This window comes from Orbicella franksi, chromosome 5 (assembly GCF_964199315.1).
Source record: "Orbicella franksi chromosome 5, jaOrbFran1.1, whole genome shotgun sequence".
Taxonomy (NCBI): Eukaryota; Metazoa; Cnidaria; class Anthozoa; order Scleractinia; family Merulinidae; genus Orbicella; species Orbicella franksi.
The window spans coordinates 29,485,966-29,503,855 of record NC_138149.1 but is presented as its reverse complement, the minus strand read 5'-3'; the positions used below and the strand labels follow the sequence as shown (position 1 = coordinate 29,503,855).

Here is a 17,890-nt window from a genome sequence, read left to right as displayed (position 1 = left end):
TGATTGATCGATCGATTGACTGAACAAACTCGGATTGCCAAGGAAGCAGCAACTAGGCAGACTAATAAGTCTAGCGCTAAAGTAGATTATTTATGTGTTTAACGTAACAGTGTATTTGTTGTACGCTTTTACGGAAGTAAACCCGAAGCAAGTACCTAAACCATCACCAGCCCCCATCACCAGCCCCCACCCCCCCCCCCCGCCCTTCGAGAAAAGAAAAACAAAAACAAAAAACAAAACAAAACAAGGCAAAACAAAAAATCTCAACGAGATTTGGAAACCCACGTCTGCTCTTTTCCAAACAACACACAAATTGCATCTACAACCAATCTAACAATCGCAGGCGGAGTTCGGTAACTTCTGATTTCTTCCACATCGTGAATATCCAGCGAATTGATGGCCTTCCATGCTGCGTCAAACAAGGGGTTGACCTGAAAAAAATTAACAGTTAATGACTGGACAGGAGGGAATCTCAACGTGTTGCTTCTGGTCCAATCTTGCACAGGGGCAATAATCTTCCACAACACAATAATGATGCAAGCTATCATCGTCACACTCACCTTTTCAAACTCGGCCTGAGCCTCCTTTTGGAGGATCTCAATGGGTCCCTGCATGCCCTCGATATCCTGCTCCTGTTTCTTGCAGCGGTCCTTGGCAGCAGCATACTCCTTTTGACACGCTTCCACAGCCTCGTGTCGCAACTGCACGTCCGTCTTGGACGCTTCAAACACCGGTGCCAGTTGATCTAACTCTCGCTGCATCTTGTTCAGACTGTGAGTAGCTTCGTCTATTCTCTTGATAGCTTTATCTAGGTGAACTACCTCTTGCTGGAAAATAGTTTGAGATAAAAGTTAAATACCGTCAGTGTTGCTTAAAGTGCGTTTAGTGGAAGTTATTTTATACATGACATATGCAGAAGCGATTATGAACATCTGTTCACAGAATAATGGGATTCTAAACTGCATTTGTCAGCAGAACGGCCTTGTGAATCACAAGGGACGAAGAGGATGAACTGAGTGAGTGAAACTACGCACAAATTTGAATTTTGACCTAGGCTCAATTATAGATCTCCTTAGAACATCTGCGGGCATTTTTATTAGCTTTCATCATTATTCACATCATGAGGAGAAACTTATTCATAGTCAGAGGTAAAGGGATCTCAATCGCCGGTTTCTATTTGCCCACAGGGGCCCAGACCAACATTTTTCTTGGGGCGTTCTTCACCACTGCTGACTAATTCTCTATCGCGAGTGCTGGTGTAGGTAAAAGTACGTGTCAATGCCGCTAGTTCACTACGACCTATCGCTCATGATGTAACTCTAGTTCTCACCTTTTCTTTCAAACATAACCTCTTGCATATCTTCCTGAACAGATCAATAAAATCCAAATACGTATCAGGCGAGTAGAACTTCAGCGCCTCCATTCCGTAAATCCTCCTCACCATGCTTCTAGAAGAGAGGTGAACGTGCGCCATTATTGAGCACACAGCTGCGGACTGCGCATCTTTCTCTCGTCTTTTCAGTGGCAAAAGACTAAAAACGCTCTCTTCCTCTTCAAGTTGTTTCTGCGCTATGCTAACAAGTGCCTCGTGAGGCCAGGCTCGGTAAATATCGACACAACAGCTTCGTGTTACCAGCGCTGGGAACTTATACAACTGGTTCTTTTCCAGAGAGTTGGACAAGTCAAGCTTTCTATATTTTAAGCAGATCACGACATGAAGGTGCGATCTGACGCGACGGAAATATCGTTCCTGTGCGATATCTTGGTTTTCCACTCTGCGAGCTCCACGTTTTCCACCGGGAAGAAGCTGGTTGGAGATCATGAAGAGCTCGTTGGGTGTGTAAAGGCCAGGGCATGTACCTAGAAAACATTAGCCAGATTAAACGTCAGATTCCTTTTTTATATATAACCATGCGAGCCTAGCATAGCAAGAAAAAAGAAGAAAGAGAAGTGTACAGCGCCATTCTTTCTTCCCTCGACTAAAATTCTTGACCAGATATAAGACTGATATCAGTAGTTTAACTATCAACCTTTGATGCACGCGAGGTGTTGAATTATGGAAGTCCCAGACACATAGGTTCCCAAATCTCCACTGATTGAAATCATAGTGGTTGCAATAGCGTATACATGGGTAGGGAGGTCTAAGGAGACCAATAGAGCGGTTTTCAAATGACTGTCGAAAGTAATCACTTCAGGCAGTTACTTTGGCTTTGGTTTTGGTCAAAACCAAGCCAAAACCAAACCAATTACTTACCAATTAGACTACTCAGCCAATCTCAAACCGTAGTAAAACCAAAACCAAAACCACAGTAATTGTCCAATTACTTTCGACATGAAAACCGCTCTAGCTGAGTAGTCTAATTGGTAAGTTATTGGTTTGGTTTTGGTTTTACGATACTCAATTGATAACCGCTTTAAGCTAAAAGCTTTTATAATTTTGTTACTAGTTTTATGAAAACATTAATTACATCCCACAAGAAGCTGAGGAAAAAAGAGGTGTACAGAACCTTTCTTTCATTGACTTGAATTATCGACCTAACTTACGGCCGGCAAGATGGACGTACTGGTAAATTGCCAACGATTCTTTCAAAAACCATTCTTTGAGCAACAATAGCTTAACGCTTTTCTGGCCTCTTGACTAGCCTCTTAACCAAGCGACGTGCTTAGAGACACTCTATCTTTCATGAAGAAGATTGGGATTCTCGGAGTTGAACAATAAGCTGTCAATGTTATGAAAGTTCACCTGGATAAACTAAAAGCTTGACATTTCCTGGAAACTGAGCCCATTTTGACATATACGAGGAAAAAGTAAACTGTGGCCATCAACAGCTGTCAACACTGACAAAAGAGATGCAGTGATAAAATAAGCGATATTTACCTTCAGACATCAGTGAACAGATGTCCTGCATGGATCCATCACAAACGCCTTCTGGTACAAACAACACTACAGGCTTTCCTTGAAGACCAGTGATGAATGACGCGACTTTGATCTGCTGTCTGAGGTCCTCTTGACTTTGGAATTGGCTTCGTTGTACCTCTATGAGCTAAAAGAAGAAAAAAGGGTACACATAGCAAGAAAAATCCGATTTCCGAATATTGCGGAGACCCTGGTGAGGGAAAGAACGAGGGAGAGGAAGATCGAGGAGAATGACAACGGGAAGGAAATATGAGGGGAGCGAGAAAGGGAGAAGATGAAGGAGGGAGACAGGGGGAGAGAAAGGGAGGGAAAGAGGCAGGGAGGAAGGAGGTAAATGGCGAAAAGGGGAGAGGGGAGGCAGGAAGATGGGTAGAGAGAGAGACGGGTGAAGGCAGAAAGGGAAGGAGCAGGGAAGGAGGGAAGGGATGGCCCGGCAGGCAGGCTGACGGGCGATCGGGTAACCGGGCTCTAAGGAAGGAAGAAGATTGGAACAGAAGGATAGAAATATGGAAATGAGTGACTGCCCGACCGACAAACCGATCGACTAAAAGCGAGAGTGGAACCGTAGCAGAAAGGAAACAACAAAAACCCGAAAGAAAAAATAAGAAGAAAGGAAAAGATATATTTATTTATTATTATTATTATTAAGACCCTATACCAACCTTGCAACAAGCTGCATGTGCAGTAACCCTGGTCAGCGTCCTTCTTCCATAGCCAAGATCAGACAACAATAGTGCATGACCTCCTGGTGTGGCCTTGGTAAAGACAGGACAGTCATAAATGTAAGAAGACAGTTCTAGAAGCTGAACACTAAATCTATACTGTGTAGCTATCTGCTTCCTAACGCAATCTTCTATTAAAATTTAGTTAAGCATTTTTAATGCATTTTTTTAATGCCTTTTAAAGGCCGAGAAAAAGTAAGATGCTGTATTCTGAAGATATCAAAATTATAAAAAAAGGTCAATAAAAACAAAAAGAAACTATATATTGAAGGCTGAACTGATCTTCGGATCGTTGTGCTTTCTGCTTATTGAGAGTTGACCGCGCATCATCGATTCCTTGATGTTGGGCAACTGCTCTAGTCTATCTGAGGGAGATGCACATTGCTCTCAATGTTTCAGGATGACTGTGAAATCATATAAATATCGTGTAAAGCAAGAAAATAAGGATTTACCAGTGCTCGGCTCAAACGCGCTGCATGTTGAAGGGCCTCACGAAACGTCACCAAGTTCATTATCCTGGCTCCACTGCCTGACTCCACCACCTGAGCATTATAAGAAGCCAGACAACGCCTGATGCCTTGCTCCAAGATGCTTTCAGCGCACTCAAGGTAGTTCTTGCTGGCCACCTCGCTCGCACTACTCTCTCGCCCGGTCACAGAGGCGTTAAAATGCTTGCAGAAAATGATGTCTGTAAGATCCTCGCCAGAAAACGCCAACTGCTCCGACGAAATCAAGGGACCATCATAGCTCTTGTCGTAGCTTACACCGCTAGTGTCGTCAAACGTGACCTTAACACGGACTGGCTGAAGCAGCGACGTGCTCTCCGCTAAAGTCGGCTCTCTACTAAGAGTTTCATCTTCTTGAACTTCCAATCTATCTGGATCAACGTCGTTCACATTTTGTTCTTCTACTTTTGGAGGAAATCCCACTTCGTCGTCTTCCATCTCGACAGCTTCGTCATTCGCTTCTTCCAGCAAAGGGTTTTCTTCCGTCAAAATAGTACCCATTTCACCTTCCTCGTCTTCTTCAACAGCACTTTCATTACTTGGTGCCCGTAATTCTTGAATTGGTAGAGCCATGGAGTCGTCTGGTTGCATGGATGCCTCATCCTCCCCTGTGTTTTCGAGTTGTTCATCACTGGCAGTAGGTGGGGGTGCATTTCTACCAGGCAAAACTTCTGCAATAAACAAGACAGTGTTATCTACAAGATGCAGGCTGCGTTTCTCATTAAGAAACGATCAAGCTAACGGTTGTGATTGTTATGAATGACTACAACACTGCTTACATTGCTAAAAGAATCAAGTAACCAAAACAAAAAAGCGTTACACTGGAAAATATGCTAACATGTATACAGGGCTCGAAATTAACTTTTTCGTTCGGGAGCCAGCTGGCGACTAACGGAAAAACTTTGGTCGCCAGATCGTAAATTTTGGTCGCCAACTTATTTTATATATAACTTACTCAAGAACACGATTTTATACGTTACTTTGCGTGCAAGGGAAGTCACAATTGAAGAGCGAAAGTAATTAGAAACAACACGAGCAACACTTAGTTATAAAGCTACCGTTGTTCTCAGTTGATATGTCTCTGGTCCGAAGGTGATTGTTGTCTCCATAGTCGTTTTAAATGAAGCGAAGCATAAGACGTTTTATAAAAGTCCATGGTTTCCATTGTGAGACAAACACGGGTCCTTGCGTATTTTCCCTTTGCTACTTCTTCGAAATGCCGTTCTTTATTTTCGACTTGCTTTCCTCGACGCCTGTCGCTGTCGACAGTTTGGTGAAATCCACCTTCCCTACATCAACAACTGATGAAGGAGTCAAAGTTTGGATTAACCTTTTGGCTGAATCTTCATTCCTCGCACGTAAAAACTCACGTAGTTCCTTCAACTAATTGGTATCTGCCGTCATTTTCGCGGCAAATGAAAAGCACATGGTGTTGAAGTACACCTGCGATCCCAGTTTCGGAAGAAGCCGCTGAAACAATATGGCGCGCTATGAACGCAGTATCGACGTGTCGAAATACATTCCATTTTTTCGATTATCTTGTAATATTCAGACATTATTTTACTGGGGACGGAAAGGTGAGTTGTATACTAGCTGCCATATCCGATTGATTTCCCAATATAAAGATTTAAAAACAAAAGTTGTGTCGTGGTTTTCTTTAGTTATCGGACAAAACGCGAGCCGCCAGCTGGCGACCAGTTCTGAAAATTTAGTCGCCAGTGCTCAATTTTTGGTCGCATTGGTGACCAGTGAGTCGCAATTTCGAGCCCTGGTATAGTTTAAACGTGACTTAAAATAACTGAATCCAAACATCGCCTGCAAACAGTTTGGTCTAGACTTTTAACAGCTGAAAACTTACAGCTCAACTCAAAGATAAACTCTTTACGGTCCCTATTTTTGCGCTTATGATTCTTATTCTTTGCAACGGACCTCGCGAGCTACCATTTGTGTTTTGAACTGATGTTTTTCTCACTACTATTAAAGGTCAGGTTCACACGAAAGGGTTTGACCAATTAAGACCCTTACTTAAACCTACTGCTTCAAGTTGGTAAAGAGACAACAGGTGGAAAAGTCACAGAGTTCAATAGTAACGCGACAATGTGTTCATTGTAAATAATTATTGTTTTTACTACCAGAAGGTCCACTTACCTCGCAATTTTTTTTGTTCCATCTCTACCTTTTCCACAGAGAACATTTCGGATCCCTGCTCGGAGTTGTCCCTGCAGAAGAACTCTTCGACGGAGTCGTGTAACAGAGAAGAGAACCAGTACCGCTGTTCCTCGGTGAACAGGCGATCACTGTATGTACGAGAGCTTTCGTGACACCACAGACGAAGAATGGAGCGAATCATTGGAGACAGTGCAGCGGGTGTTTTGCTTTCAGTTGAATCGCTCGTCAGCGACGGCCAACTGAAATGGTAAAATAATCCAGTGAAGACAAATATGATACATGTAAATAGAACAAACCATACGACAAAAACATTTCTATGTAGAAAAAATAGAAGCTGCAAAAGTGCTTAGAATAAAATGTAGGGAGCTTTTCATTCAGCCAAAAATTCTGGAACATTCGAAACAGCGATAAATGGTACGGAAACGGTTTTGGGAAGTTTCCAAAAAAATCAAAAATTGTAGTTTTTTCTGAAATGCGAACCATTCAACCAAAATTTCAGAAATACAGGACACAGGAAAGAGTCTATGAGCTTCAGACGCCAGTCTAACCCTAACTAACTGAAAACACTTACCCTAAAAAATACTCTACTATAAAGTCACTCTGACCCTTATACATGTAGAGAGCTAATTTCAATCTACAGTCTGCATGCTACACTGGAGGCTGCAGACTAAATTGGTTTTATGATAAACAGTTGTTTTGTTTTCTTTTACATTAAGGGTTAAATTAGGATTGGGTTTAACTTTTTGGGTTAAGGTGTGATAATTCCTGCTACATAATGCATTCTTGTTTGCTTGTTGTAGTTGTTGCTGTTGATGATGGTTTTTCGTCATGAAATTTAATCTTTAATCTTTAATCATTATTTACACACGGTAAAAAAAATTCACCAGGTACAATATTCCACTAAAATGTCTAAGATCCCAAACCTGAAATTCTAACCCTAATATTATAATAACTTACAACAATATTCTACTTATAAACCTGATTTTCATGAATGCCGCGTGTTTAAAAACTACGATAGAGAAAGCGTTTAAATTGATTTAATGACCCAAACTCTCTAATGTTACAGGGTAAAGCGATGAGTAAATGGCAATCTTCTTCCAACCAGCCACTCCCAAACATGGTTTGAATTATAATGAACGTGACGATTTCAACAGTGTTTGTAAGTCACTTGCTTACCCACCTTCTCCCTCTACCAGCATTCCCTCCACGCTGGGTTTGTTCCTTGATATAGAGACCAGGATCACTCCGTGCGGCTGCAACGGATCCAGTTTTGCTCTCCAGGTCCGTGTCCCCAGCTACCTGGGTGCGTCTCCTGGCTCGCGGCCTTGGCCGTCCACGGGACTGGGAGGACAGGAGGGTCATACCCTGGACGACCCTCGACAATTCGTGCTGGGTGAACAGGAAATGAGGATGGAGTGGAGTGGGACGAAGTTCCTTCTGGATGACGCTGTACATTTTAATAGTTGCAGATGACAGCGCCTAGTGGAAAATGGTTACACACAAGTATAGTTAATATTATGCAGGTGATGTGAAGGAGCGTATACGAGCTTGATAAACACGCGTTTCGATTTTAACTGTCTAAATAGGATATTTTCAGATAAAAAGACTCGAAGTTCGTGAAAAATACAGCAGAAACCCGTTAATCTGTTCACCAATGGGCCACAAAATCTGGTCGAATTAACGAGTGGCCGTGTTAAAGGAGTTCTTTAAATACGAAAATGACTGATTGAAGTTTTGCTCGACCCATTTTAAAGTAAGTGATGGCGAGGTGGCCATATGAACGGGGTGTTCGTAAGGCGGGGTTCCACTGCACTCCACTGCCCGTCTTATCTTCAACTCTCTTCTCTGTGATTGGAAAGGTGGTGAAACAGTCTGTCGTGCTTGATATATCAAACCGAGATTTTGACTTCAGGTCTCAGTTGTTTAAAGGGTGAATAATCAACCAGATAAATCACTATTCAGTGGATAGCTTAGCTTATTTCGTTAACACTACAGTCTGTTACCCACTAGACAGTGACTTATCCGGTGGATAGCTTCGTCCACCTTTCAACCAACTGGGTCCTGGGTCTTGGCAGCTATGTACGTTCAAAGTATCCCTAGTTGTTTTACCTTTGCCAGATGTTCATGATGGGTTAGGGAATATGCTGGAAACTCCTCCAACCAAGAAAGAAAAACTGAAGAGTAGATCGTCTCCAGTGAATCAGAAGACAGTGGAAAGAATGACAGGACTGTCATCAGCCTGGACAAACGATGACTGATAGAATACGATGCCACTCCTCCACAGGAGGTTCCCGCACCGGGAGGTACACAGGCAGCCATGAACTGAAGGTGTTGCACTCTATACAAGTGATATCGTTGCTTGTTATACAGCGTGCCTGAAAGATACGTCAACGACAAGTAACGTTAAACTAAAGATACGTGATCTCATGGTGGAGAGGACAAAGCGAAAGGTGAGCATATTTAGTTTCCACGAGTACACAATCTAGGCACTTGATTGCTTTGCATACACCATCACATTGCAGGGGGAAAAAAACGTAAAATTCCCTAACCTATTCCTGATATAAATAAAAATATCAGATACAGTAGCGGCTTCTAGCCTTCCCTTACAGCCCGCGTTCTTTCTATTAAGACTGATGAGTTTTCAATAAACTTTCCCTATTCCTTAACATCTAAGGGAAAAACACCGTTGAGATCACAGTGACCCCAAATGTTTCTTCCCGCCTTCAACAGTATTAAATCAATGGTGCTCAATTAGTTCAATTTTAAATCCTGAGTTTTCTTCGAAATGTCAATTTTCCCTGATTAAAAAAAAAAGAAATTCTCTCACGTTTCCTTGACCTTGAATTTTTTTTCCCGATCATTTCTTGACCTCTGGCAGCCCCGTCTAAGGGAGGAGAGGACAAGGCGAGCACACGAGCACACAAATGTGACTTGACCTCTTTGCATACACCCTCACCAGTAACAAATAAGTAACGAGAAAAACTAATATTACCTTGTGAGAGGATTTGCCGCAGGAGCTCAAGCGGAGGTTGAATTTCAAAAGCGTCAACAGCAGCACAGTTCAGATCGTCAAGAAACATAAGCTGGGTACGAGATTTGGAACCAGGAAGATTCTTTACTGCCACACTTCCCTTTTTAAATGACACTTGACTCATCTCCTTGCGTTGAATTTGTTGAAGCTTGTGTTCGATCGCCTCTTGAAGCAGCTTTGAAGTCAGGCCTGGGGACAGGCAAATCCGGGTGGCACTGTGCCGTGGGTTGATCAAGTTCTGTGAGACAAAGCAAATGCTAAAAAAAAAATGGCCGTTTTAATGCTGGGGAGGCTAATGTCGTGTCGGACGTTAAAGCTCTCTCGAGACGACTTTAACGCTTAGACGCTAAAGGTGTCTAGACAACTTAAACGTCTCTAGCATTAAAGCGGCCAATCTCGCAGTAATTTCTCTAGTGAACATTGGAAAAAAGACCTCCTATCTCTTCGCGAGTTTAGTTCTTTTCTCAGTCAAGAAAATCCTGGGACTTGACTAGAAAAACCTCTATAAAGTCATGTAGATCTAGTAACTTACTATGTACATAGATTGTTGTTCGATTTAGAACTTTCGCCTTCGAGGCAACAACCAATCTAAAGATGTAACAACAGTCTGGTCGCCTCAACAGAACAGATTCATCAGTATACAATTTTACAAACGCCTTCAAACGGGAAGGAATTGAGCGTGTGAAGTGTGTAACTTTTCGATTTGGCTGTCCACAGGTTTCTTTTGCGGGTTTATTCGTAAGGAGTACATGTAGAAACCCAAACAGCGAGTTGCGACAGCGTAGGAAAAAAGGAAGAGATGAACATTTCGTAAATAAGAGATAGCGCTATTCCAAGCTTTTCTGTCGAAAATTAAAACCAAAAATCAAGCAGCTACTCTCAAGTCCTTTAATCAATCAATATTTGTTCAGCTTCGAGAAGTTTCAAAAATGACATCAATAGCGACCTGGTGTCTCATAACTGCCTTAAGGAGGTACATTTAAGACTAGAGTGAAAATGTTTAAAAAAATCCATATTTACTGACCTGCACCAGAGAAGACTTTCCTATCCCTGAGGGACCAACTAACAGCACTGGCTGACGGGTAGATACCATCAGGTCAACAAGGTAGAAGTAGCGGTCCAACTAACGAACAGACAAACAATCAAACAAACAAAGTTAAAATCAGACGAACTTAAATTTGAGAGCTCATAAAACTGCCTTACTTGTTACATGATTGTTTTGGCTTGAAGTTTATCGAAAAAAAGGGGGCTTAAGGGACCGTTCATTTTTTATAAGGTAGGGGGGGCTGGTGGGATTTGGGGGGGGGGGGGGGCATGCGAAAAAAATGGCTTTCGAGGGGGGGCCATCCCAAAAAAATAAGGGAAAAAGGGGGGCTCACGTGAAATATTTTAGTAAAACTTTAAAATGGCATAACGTTTGAATATCAAAAAAATTGCTATAGAATAAACATAGAAGGCAGGATACAAATTTATTACAAACTTTCCTTCTGCTTTAAAAAAACGTTTGGCCACAAAAAGCATTTGTAGCTACTGAAAAGAAGTATTTAACACTGTTATTTTCGAATGCAACTTTCACTGGCACTCATCTTCATCTTCGCTGTCATCGAGTTCTTCGTCGCCGCTTGTGCTGCTATGGGAGTCTCTTTCACCAATGCTGCAAGAAGCAGCAATGCTTTCCGTCAGAGTGTACTCTTCAGGGTACATGAAGGTGTAAACATAATCTCTGACTTCCCGCTCAAGGTTTGTGGTGAAATAATTCCCTTCCAAGAGCTGTGCAATGTATGGCCCATTTCTTCTAAATAACGACGTGGCAACATCCTCAACTTTAATACACTCTTCCGGGACGGCCGTTCTAGGAGGGTACACAAGGCATTGTGGAAGATCATTTCCTAGCGGGTTTCCAACACAGATTCCATAAACTCGTTGGACGTTGTTTTCAGTCCGCTTCCTCTTTCTTTCATTTGACTTTCTGCGGTTTTCTTTTTTCCTTCTCCTTTTGTTGATGTGCTGTTTGAGTGTGCCCTTGAATATGCTGTTATAATTGCTCTTCTTATTTTCTAGTGCTTCCATGTCCTGCGTGACCTTCGTCAACTTAGCTTCTATACATTTGATCTGCTTTACATTAAAACTGTGGGCAAATTCTTCGCCCTGCTTTAAAGCAAGCCCATTGGACTGAAAGAGTGTGGAATCATGTTCCTTTACATCTTTCAATATGACATTCAACTTTTCCACAATTGCTCTGAGCTCTTTGATGGAGAAGTTCAGTTTTCTTCCATCACTGGGCTTCAACTGGTACCCTGGCACGGAAAACTCACCCACCCTTTCTGAACAGCCATCCGCAGTTAGAAAGATTGCTTCTTTTGCTTGTAAGATGTCAAACTGCCTGGATCGTTCAGCAGTAAACCTTTTCTTAAACGACTCGTCGCTTTCGCCATTATTGCGCATTTTGGAATTTTGCGCATTTAAAAAGCAGCAAGAGTGAGAAAGTAAAGGCAATTGTAAGATATTCATGCTTGCAGCAGAAGAGTCCTCTCAGAGCTGGCCAACCAACACTGAGAAATGCCAGGACATTGACACAAAATGACAACAGGGCAAGTGCTGACAGCAGTGAAACAGATGAAAGTGACAATGATGAGTATGACAGTGATGCCATTGACTCTGGGGGAGAAGATGACTCAAATGACGTCATTCTTGCATTCATCAATTCAGAGGAGGAAGATGCCAATGAGAGGCCAAATGCCACACGCTCAGGGCGAGCCATAACTAGGAGATCCGAAATTCGCTTCTCATTCTTTTGATTTGTTTTTTAAACAACAGCTCTCTGTCGTATAGGGATTGTAAATATCGTCTTCATAGTGAGCACAATAACGTGAAGTAAGGAGATAATAGAGAAATATTAAAAAAGTTGAAATCTAAATATTGTTTGTTCAATTTTTTTTTTTTGGGGGGGGGTCATCCCAAAAAATGACCGCTATAAAGGGGGGGCCATGTGAAAAAATTGGTAAGCTGAGGGGGGGTCATGCGATTTTTAAATGGTGCTTCCCAAATCCCACCAGCCCCCCCTCCCTCATAAAAAATGAACGGTCCCTAAGTTGATCATTTTTGACAGCCATATATTTTTCCGTGATACCTTAAGGTTTTTACAAACATATTCCTCTTAATCCATAAAATATGCTTCTGGTTTAATATACTGACAGTGACTAAGTGACGTTACCTCGGTCACGACAGTGTAGGATGAAGGCAACGTTTTCAACTGTGTGCCAGGTCTCTCCTCCCACTTCACCAGTCCACCTTTACTAAAGTCCAGGCAATAGTCATACACTGAGCCGTCAGGAGGGACTAGTACCGGGTAAGGACCAGCGGAGAGCAGCTGACGCGCATGCTCATCAAACTTCGCAGCGTATCTTATTCAAGAGAGGGAGATCAAAGTCAATTTTAGTGGACTTGAATATGGGAAGTGAATTTTGTCTCGTCTCAGCAGCAACCCCGATATTCACGCCCTGTATTTGTCTGCTGCAGCTAAAGCTTCCTAGGCAAACGCATAGTAAACTCTTCTTTCATGTTGTGTCAAAGAGCAACTAACACGAATATCTGAGATCAATGATTCAATGGTCGCACTAGAGATTTTCCTAGTCACGCAATTTAGGCTAAAGCTGTAGACGTCTTCTTGTTGAAATAACATAGAACATAGTAAATAAATTCCAAAACCTTTGAGTACTTCCACAAATATTGCACAAACACAGAGATTGCAAAAACGAGGGAAAATAGGCTTCCTACTCTCTTATTGATACATACATCAGTTATATTACTGTAACGTGGTGATTATTGGAACTAAACTAACATAAACTGTAATAAATTGAACTAAACTGAAAAGAAAGGAAGCAAACAGAAACGAAAACTGTTAAATTCCAGTGACAAAATATATATTACACAAGCAGTTTGTTATACCTTTCATGTAAGTGACCACCAAATGCCCACACGAACGCGAACGCAAAAGAGCTCACGACTCTTCCAGTGTCACTGGCTGAGATTCCTGAGCTCTGCCTGCTGCTGATAGAACTGTTTGACTGGCGCTGTTTTTGATTGATCATTTGCATCTGACTGTCTTCAGCCTCGCGCAGGATGTGTCGATCGTAGATGGCCGAGAGGTAGCGGAGCAACGTTTGAACCTCATACACTCCAGCGGCTGTCTCAGAAGGTTTGTTAGTGGAGCCGAATCCTGATGTAAGCACTGGCTGGCAGTGCTCGCTAAGGAATTTCAACGACGAGTCTACTGTGTAGTCCATTAAGCTTGAGATGATCCCCAAACTGAAATACATGCGAGGAAGACAAAGCGTTTTAACATACTAGACAGTAATGATGGATTGGAAGATGGAGTGGCAAAACATAACATCGACATCTCTTTAACCTACCAAACTTCCTCGTGCCAAGAAACGCATAAGGCCTTAATTAAAGCTTTTATCGCGATCCACCATGGCAGTTGAGTAAGTTGAGTGAGCTAATCGGCTGTGAACTTAGTTTGGACGATAACGCAGTTTTCGCATCCATGCCAAATTATGTAAATACCGTTTCATACACGACACAAAACGTGGATTTCAGTTTTTTTTTTCCAATGTGTAAAGAAAAGAGCCGCTTTTCCCAAAATTTGAAAGCACTTTGTATATAGACCATCGACTGCATCTCAAGTTTACATAAACAAACTGCCCAGTTCTTCCAACTATTCCTTCGTGCTTGGATCACGCAATGTAAACAATTACGCGCGCTACTTGCAATTGTCGATATCGAGTTTCATTTTTTTTTTAATGCAAGTTGCAAGTGTAGGAATCTTTTCACTTACCCTCTGTTGGTTATTTCCCATCTGGCATGTGCTCCTTTCAACCACGACCTAAAGATTGGCTTCCATCCCACAAGCGGTTCAGGACAGTGGATAAGGCCACAGCGAGTCACTAACGCCGGGGATACGTGAGTGAGGTCTGTCACTTCAAACAAGAGAGTCACAGTTTCTGAAAAACGAACAAAAAAACTGAAGTAGATAAGTGTTTAATAGAAACAAGCGCATAAGTGGCTGTAATTTGGAATTAAAACCGACAGTACACGGACATGAAGTGTGAGCAGTACCAAAACTTGTTTACGTTGTAGCCTTCATGAGGATGGACAAAAGTCGCCTAATATTTAGTACGCAAAAAATCGGTTTAACGAAAATGTCTTCAAAAATGTACCTTACCCATCGCAACACTGGCAGCAGTATTTTTAACCACACTAAGAAACAATCAACATTCCTGCAGCTCATTGGAAAGCAGAGAAGATTTGAGTTATCTTTGTAACCATAAAGAAATGCTAAATATCCGAAAACAACAACGATGATGAAAAACGACAATGCTGACAGTAATCCTCGACTCTGTGACTAGGAAGCCTACTGTTCGAGTAATGATCTCACCTGGCTGAACAATAGACTCTCCATTAGGTAAACTGAGTGCTCTTGTGGAATCCAGCAGGGTTCCCATGTTTTCCAGCCACGTGTCATCCATCGGCCCATCAAGCACCAACCACTTCTTCACGTGAGACAGGGAACCCATCATCCGAGCGAAACGTTGCTTCTCAGAGGACTGGCTCGTGAGAAGTTCTGCCATGGTGTCACAGGTCAGCGTGGAGTCTCGCAGCCACTTGGACACCAGCCCGTCAACCCACAGATGGCTGTCAGGGTTCTGTCTTCCAAACAACTATGCACACATGATAAAAAGCTTTTTTCAGGTGCCAAACTTCACAGTTTATTATTATTATAGTAGTCGATAACTCGGTTAATTAAAGGAGCTACGTCACGTTTTGCGAATCTTGAAAAGTGTAGCCTAGATTTGTCAAGTTCGTCATTTGTAATCCGTGTTAATCTTTTCCATCCTTAACCATCCTTGTTTCTTTATAGTTTATTATCATCTCTGTGGTGTTTTGCCATCTTAGTATGCTACTATTTTTCAGGCTTGCTTCAATTTATAAAAGTAATTTTGTACGTTGCCAAAATTGACTGGGTTCCCTTAACTGGGTGGTTGGACTACGAAGTGTTTTATCATTTACTTCCCAAAGAGGTTTTTTTACATGCTAGACTGGTTAAAACCCAAAGAGTCGACGAGACTTGGCGACATGGACAAAATCTCAGGATGGCCTTACCGCCGACACGCATGCGTGTTGTTGTCCCCTGTCGTCTAATTTGAACTTGTTAAAATTTTGGACAGGCATATGAGCCCAACTCTTTTGCACTCTCAGGTCATTTGATAGTTGACTGGTGATAGTGAATGGAAATTGAAAAGAACTATCACCCGACCTACCGAAGATGGGCAGTCTAATTATTTGGCAGATATTAACGGAAAGCAGTCCCTTCAAAACTTACTAATTTAGGCATTTTTTACGCCAAAACTAAGAACACATTATCCTTTCAAGTCAAACGTCAATGATAACCACAACTTGTCATAACTACCAAAAGACCCACCTCTTCACAAGTTAATGATTTTGGAAACACGACTGAAAGATCAACACGCGGCCAAAGCACATCTTTGATATCTTCAACTGGCACTTTAGGAGCAGATCTGAGAGAGGTGCTTATTTTCCTGTCCTGTCTGCGGTGTTTTACAACTGGTTGACTTGTTTGACTATTCATGGCGTTGAGCACGCTTGCTAGCGTTGTGTATATGGTGGATTTGCCAGAGCCTGGGCACCCAAGAAGGATCACGTTACGGCTTGTTTGTAGGCTAGTATGAAGCTGAAGGATCTAAAGATGGAAAAACCGCAAACAGTCAACCGAAAGACCAAATCTCACGCATTCACCAATATCAAAATAACCTTGCCCTTATCAGAAACTTGCGCAAACAAACATCTCTCTTTCATTTGGTGTGGCCGATTCTGACTTCGCTCGGAAGACGCTTGAGATTCTAGTTAAAACAATACTACATTGACGAGGGTTAGATTCGAGTAGCGCATTAGATTAGGATTAACTTAAAACATAAAAATTCAAACCAAACCAACAATTATTACCGTTTCATTTTTTTTTTCCTTTTTTTTCCGGAGGGGGGTGGTGAGAGTGCCCCTCCACCCACCCCCGGGTGGTGGGACTATCAGATGTCACTTATAACTGATTGCTTCACTAAATACTATTTACCCACGCTCCTCTCAGAGTGGTGTAAAGGAGCTAAATACGAAGGATTTTACAGAGCTGTGACATTCACTTTGGTGATCAATAAATAATAGATTTTACCTTGGAGATGATTTCCTGTTTAACTTGTAATCCGTTGGCTTGAAGATGTTCTTTGACTTGCTCAACTAATTGCGAGTCTCCTTCAGTTGACACGGACATCAGAACACTGTGAGCGAACACCTGATCCACTACATTTGAAAACAACTCCTTATCCTCCGCCAACAATTTGTTGCCAAAGTACGTGAACAGGGAGTGAACTATAGCATTTTCTTCTGACTGACGTCGCTCCAAACTTTCCAGAAATGGACTTCTTGGCATCGCCTCTGTAATGTAGATCACGAACAACATAATTTCAGCATCTCAGATTCACAGTACATAAGAAAACCAACTCACCAATACCAAAAAGCACATGTAATTCACTAAGAAAATTTTGACGCGACGTAAACTTGACTAAACAGATTCACACCGACAATGTTCAACTGACATAGCTTCCACAATCAATGATAACACACACAAAAAAACTGACCAATTACAAACAAGACATGATCCATCTCGACATCGTCAACTTACACCAATCACTGTTAACGAGCTGTACCCAAGTTTTACATCCAATAACATCCCGGCAAAAACTGACCAATCAGACTAGACTTCTTTTAACCCCACCAACAAGTAAACACTGGTCACTTGGCTAAAAGGATGTCTTCCTCGCAGGTTGCCAAAACGTTCGCAACCAACAGCAGTTCTTTTTTATATTAATACTAAGTAACTTCCCCCTGATGTCACACAATAGACGAACTGAATTCGCCTGGGTTCCAGTTACTAAGCTTCAACACGATCAACTACCATAGCATTAGTCTAAAAATTCGACTGGCGACGTTTGACTAAGGCTACGTTCAGCTCGATGAACAAAGTAAAAATCTTGGCTTCATGTAAAATCACACACAAAAAAAGGACTTGTAACTCTCACCAGCATCGGCCTCCTGATCTTCTCTAATGGAACTCATTGTCGCCAGTTTTCTCTTAGCCGTATCCTTCTGCAGCTGTTGTCCAGCTAAGGTGGTTACCATTTTCATACTACGCAATCCAAACGAGTACTGTGGCTGACAAGAGACCTTTCAAAATAAAGACATACTCAACTGCGATGCTTTCGAATCTGGTATCATGACTTTTCTTAGAGGTAATGGTATTTTCTTTAAGTGATATTGTTTCAGTCATTTATTGCTTCCTCGAGAAAACTTCCTGGCACCTACATTAGGACAGAGTAAGAAACTTTAGAAAGAATTTCAGTAAGTTGCATTCGCAGACAGGTTTAAACCAATGGTCAGATTTATCACAATATATCCGCCTTGAAGCAATCCAGTC

General features: G+C 42.0%; 1 protein-coding gene across 2 annotated transcripts in view; it reads right to left on the bottom strand.

The window, feature by feature from the left end:
* The window catches only part of LOC145488026 (dynein heavy chain domain-containing protein 1-like), a 54,841-nt gene that overhangs the window by 15,752 nt on the left and 21,199 nt on the right, over nucleotides 1–17,890 (bottom strand). For both annotated transcript variants that reach the window (XM_081466787.1, XM_081466788.1), the window contains exons 25-42: nucleotides 17,496–17,640; nucleotides 16,589–16,851; nucleotides 15,827–16,105; nucleotides 14,783–15,065; nucleotides 14,183–14,348; nucleotides 13,294–13,653; nucleotides 12,560–12,749; nucleotides 10,370–10,468; nucleotides 9,307–9,583; nucleotides 8,424–8,689; nucleotides 7,495–7,793; nucleotides 6,294–6,553; nucleotides 4,092–4,816; nucleotides 3,580–3,672; nucleotides 2,879–3,044; nucleotides 1,331–1,860; nucleotides 561–827; nucleotides 286–431 (exon numbers count right to left, since the gene is read on the bottom strand). In XM_081466787.1, coding sequence (XP_081322913.1) covers nucleotides 286–431; nucleotides 561–827; nucleotides 1,331–1,860; nucleotides 2,879–3,044; nucleotides 3,580–3,672; nucleotides 4,092–4,816; nucleotides 6,294–6,553; nucleotides 7,495–7,793; nucleotides 8,424–8,689; nucleotides 9,307–9,583; nucleotides 10,370–10,468; nucleotides 12,560–12,749; nucleotides 13,294–13,653; nucleotides 14,183–14,348; nucleotides 14,783–15,065; nucleotides 15,827–16,105; nucleotides 16,589–16,851; nucleotides 17,496–17,640 — 4,814 coding nt within the window. The remainder of the gene's footprint in view (nucleotides 1–285; nucleotides 432–560; nucleotides 828–1,330; nucleotides 1,861–2,878; nucleotides 3,045–3,579; nucleotides 3,673–4,091; nucleotides 4,817–6,293; nucleotides 6,554–7,494; nucleotides 7,794–8,423; nucleotides 8,690–9,306; nucleotides 9,584–10,369; nucleotides 10,469–12,559; nucleotides 12,750–13,293; nucleotides 13,654–14,182; nucleotides 14,349–14,782; nucleotides 15,066–15,826; nucleotides 16,106–16,588; nucleotides 16,852–17,495; nucleotides 17,641–17,890) is intronic.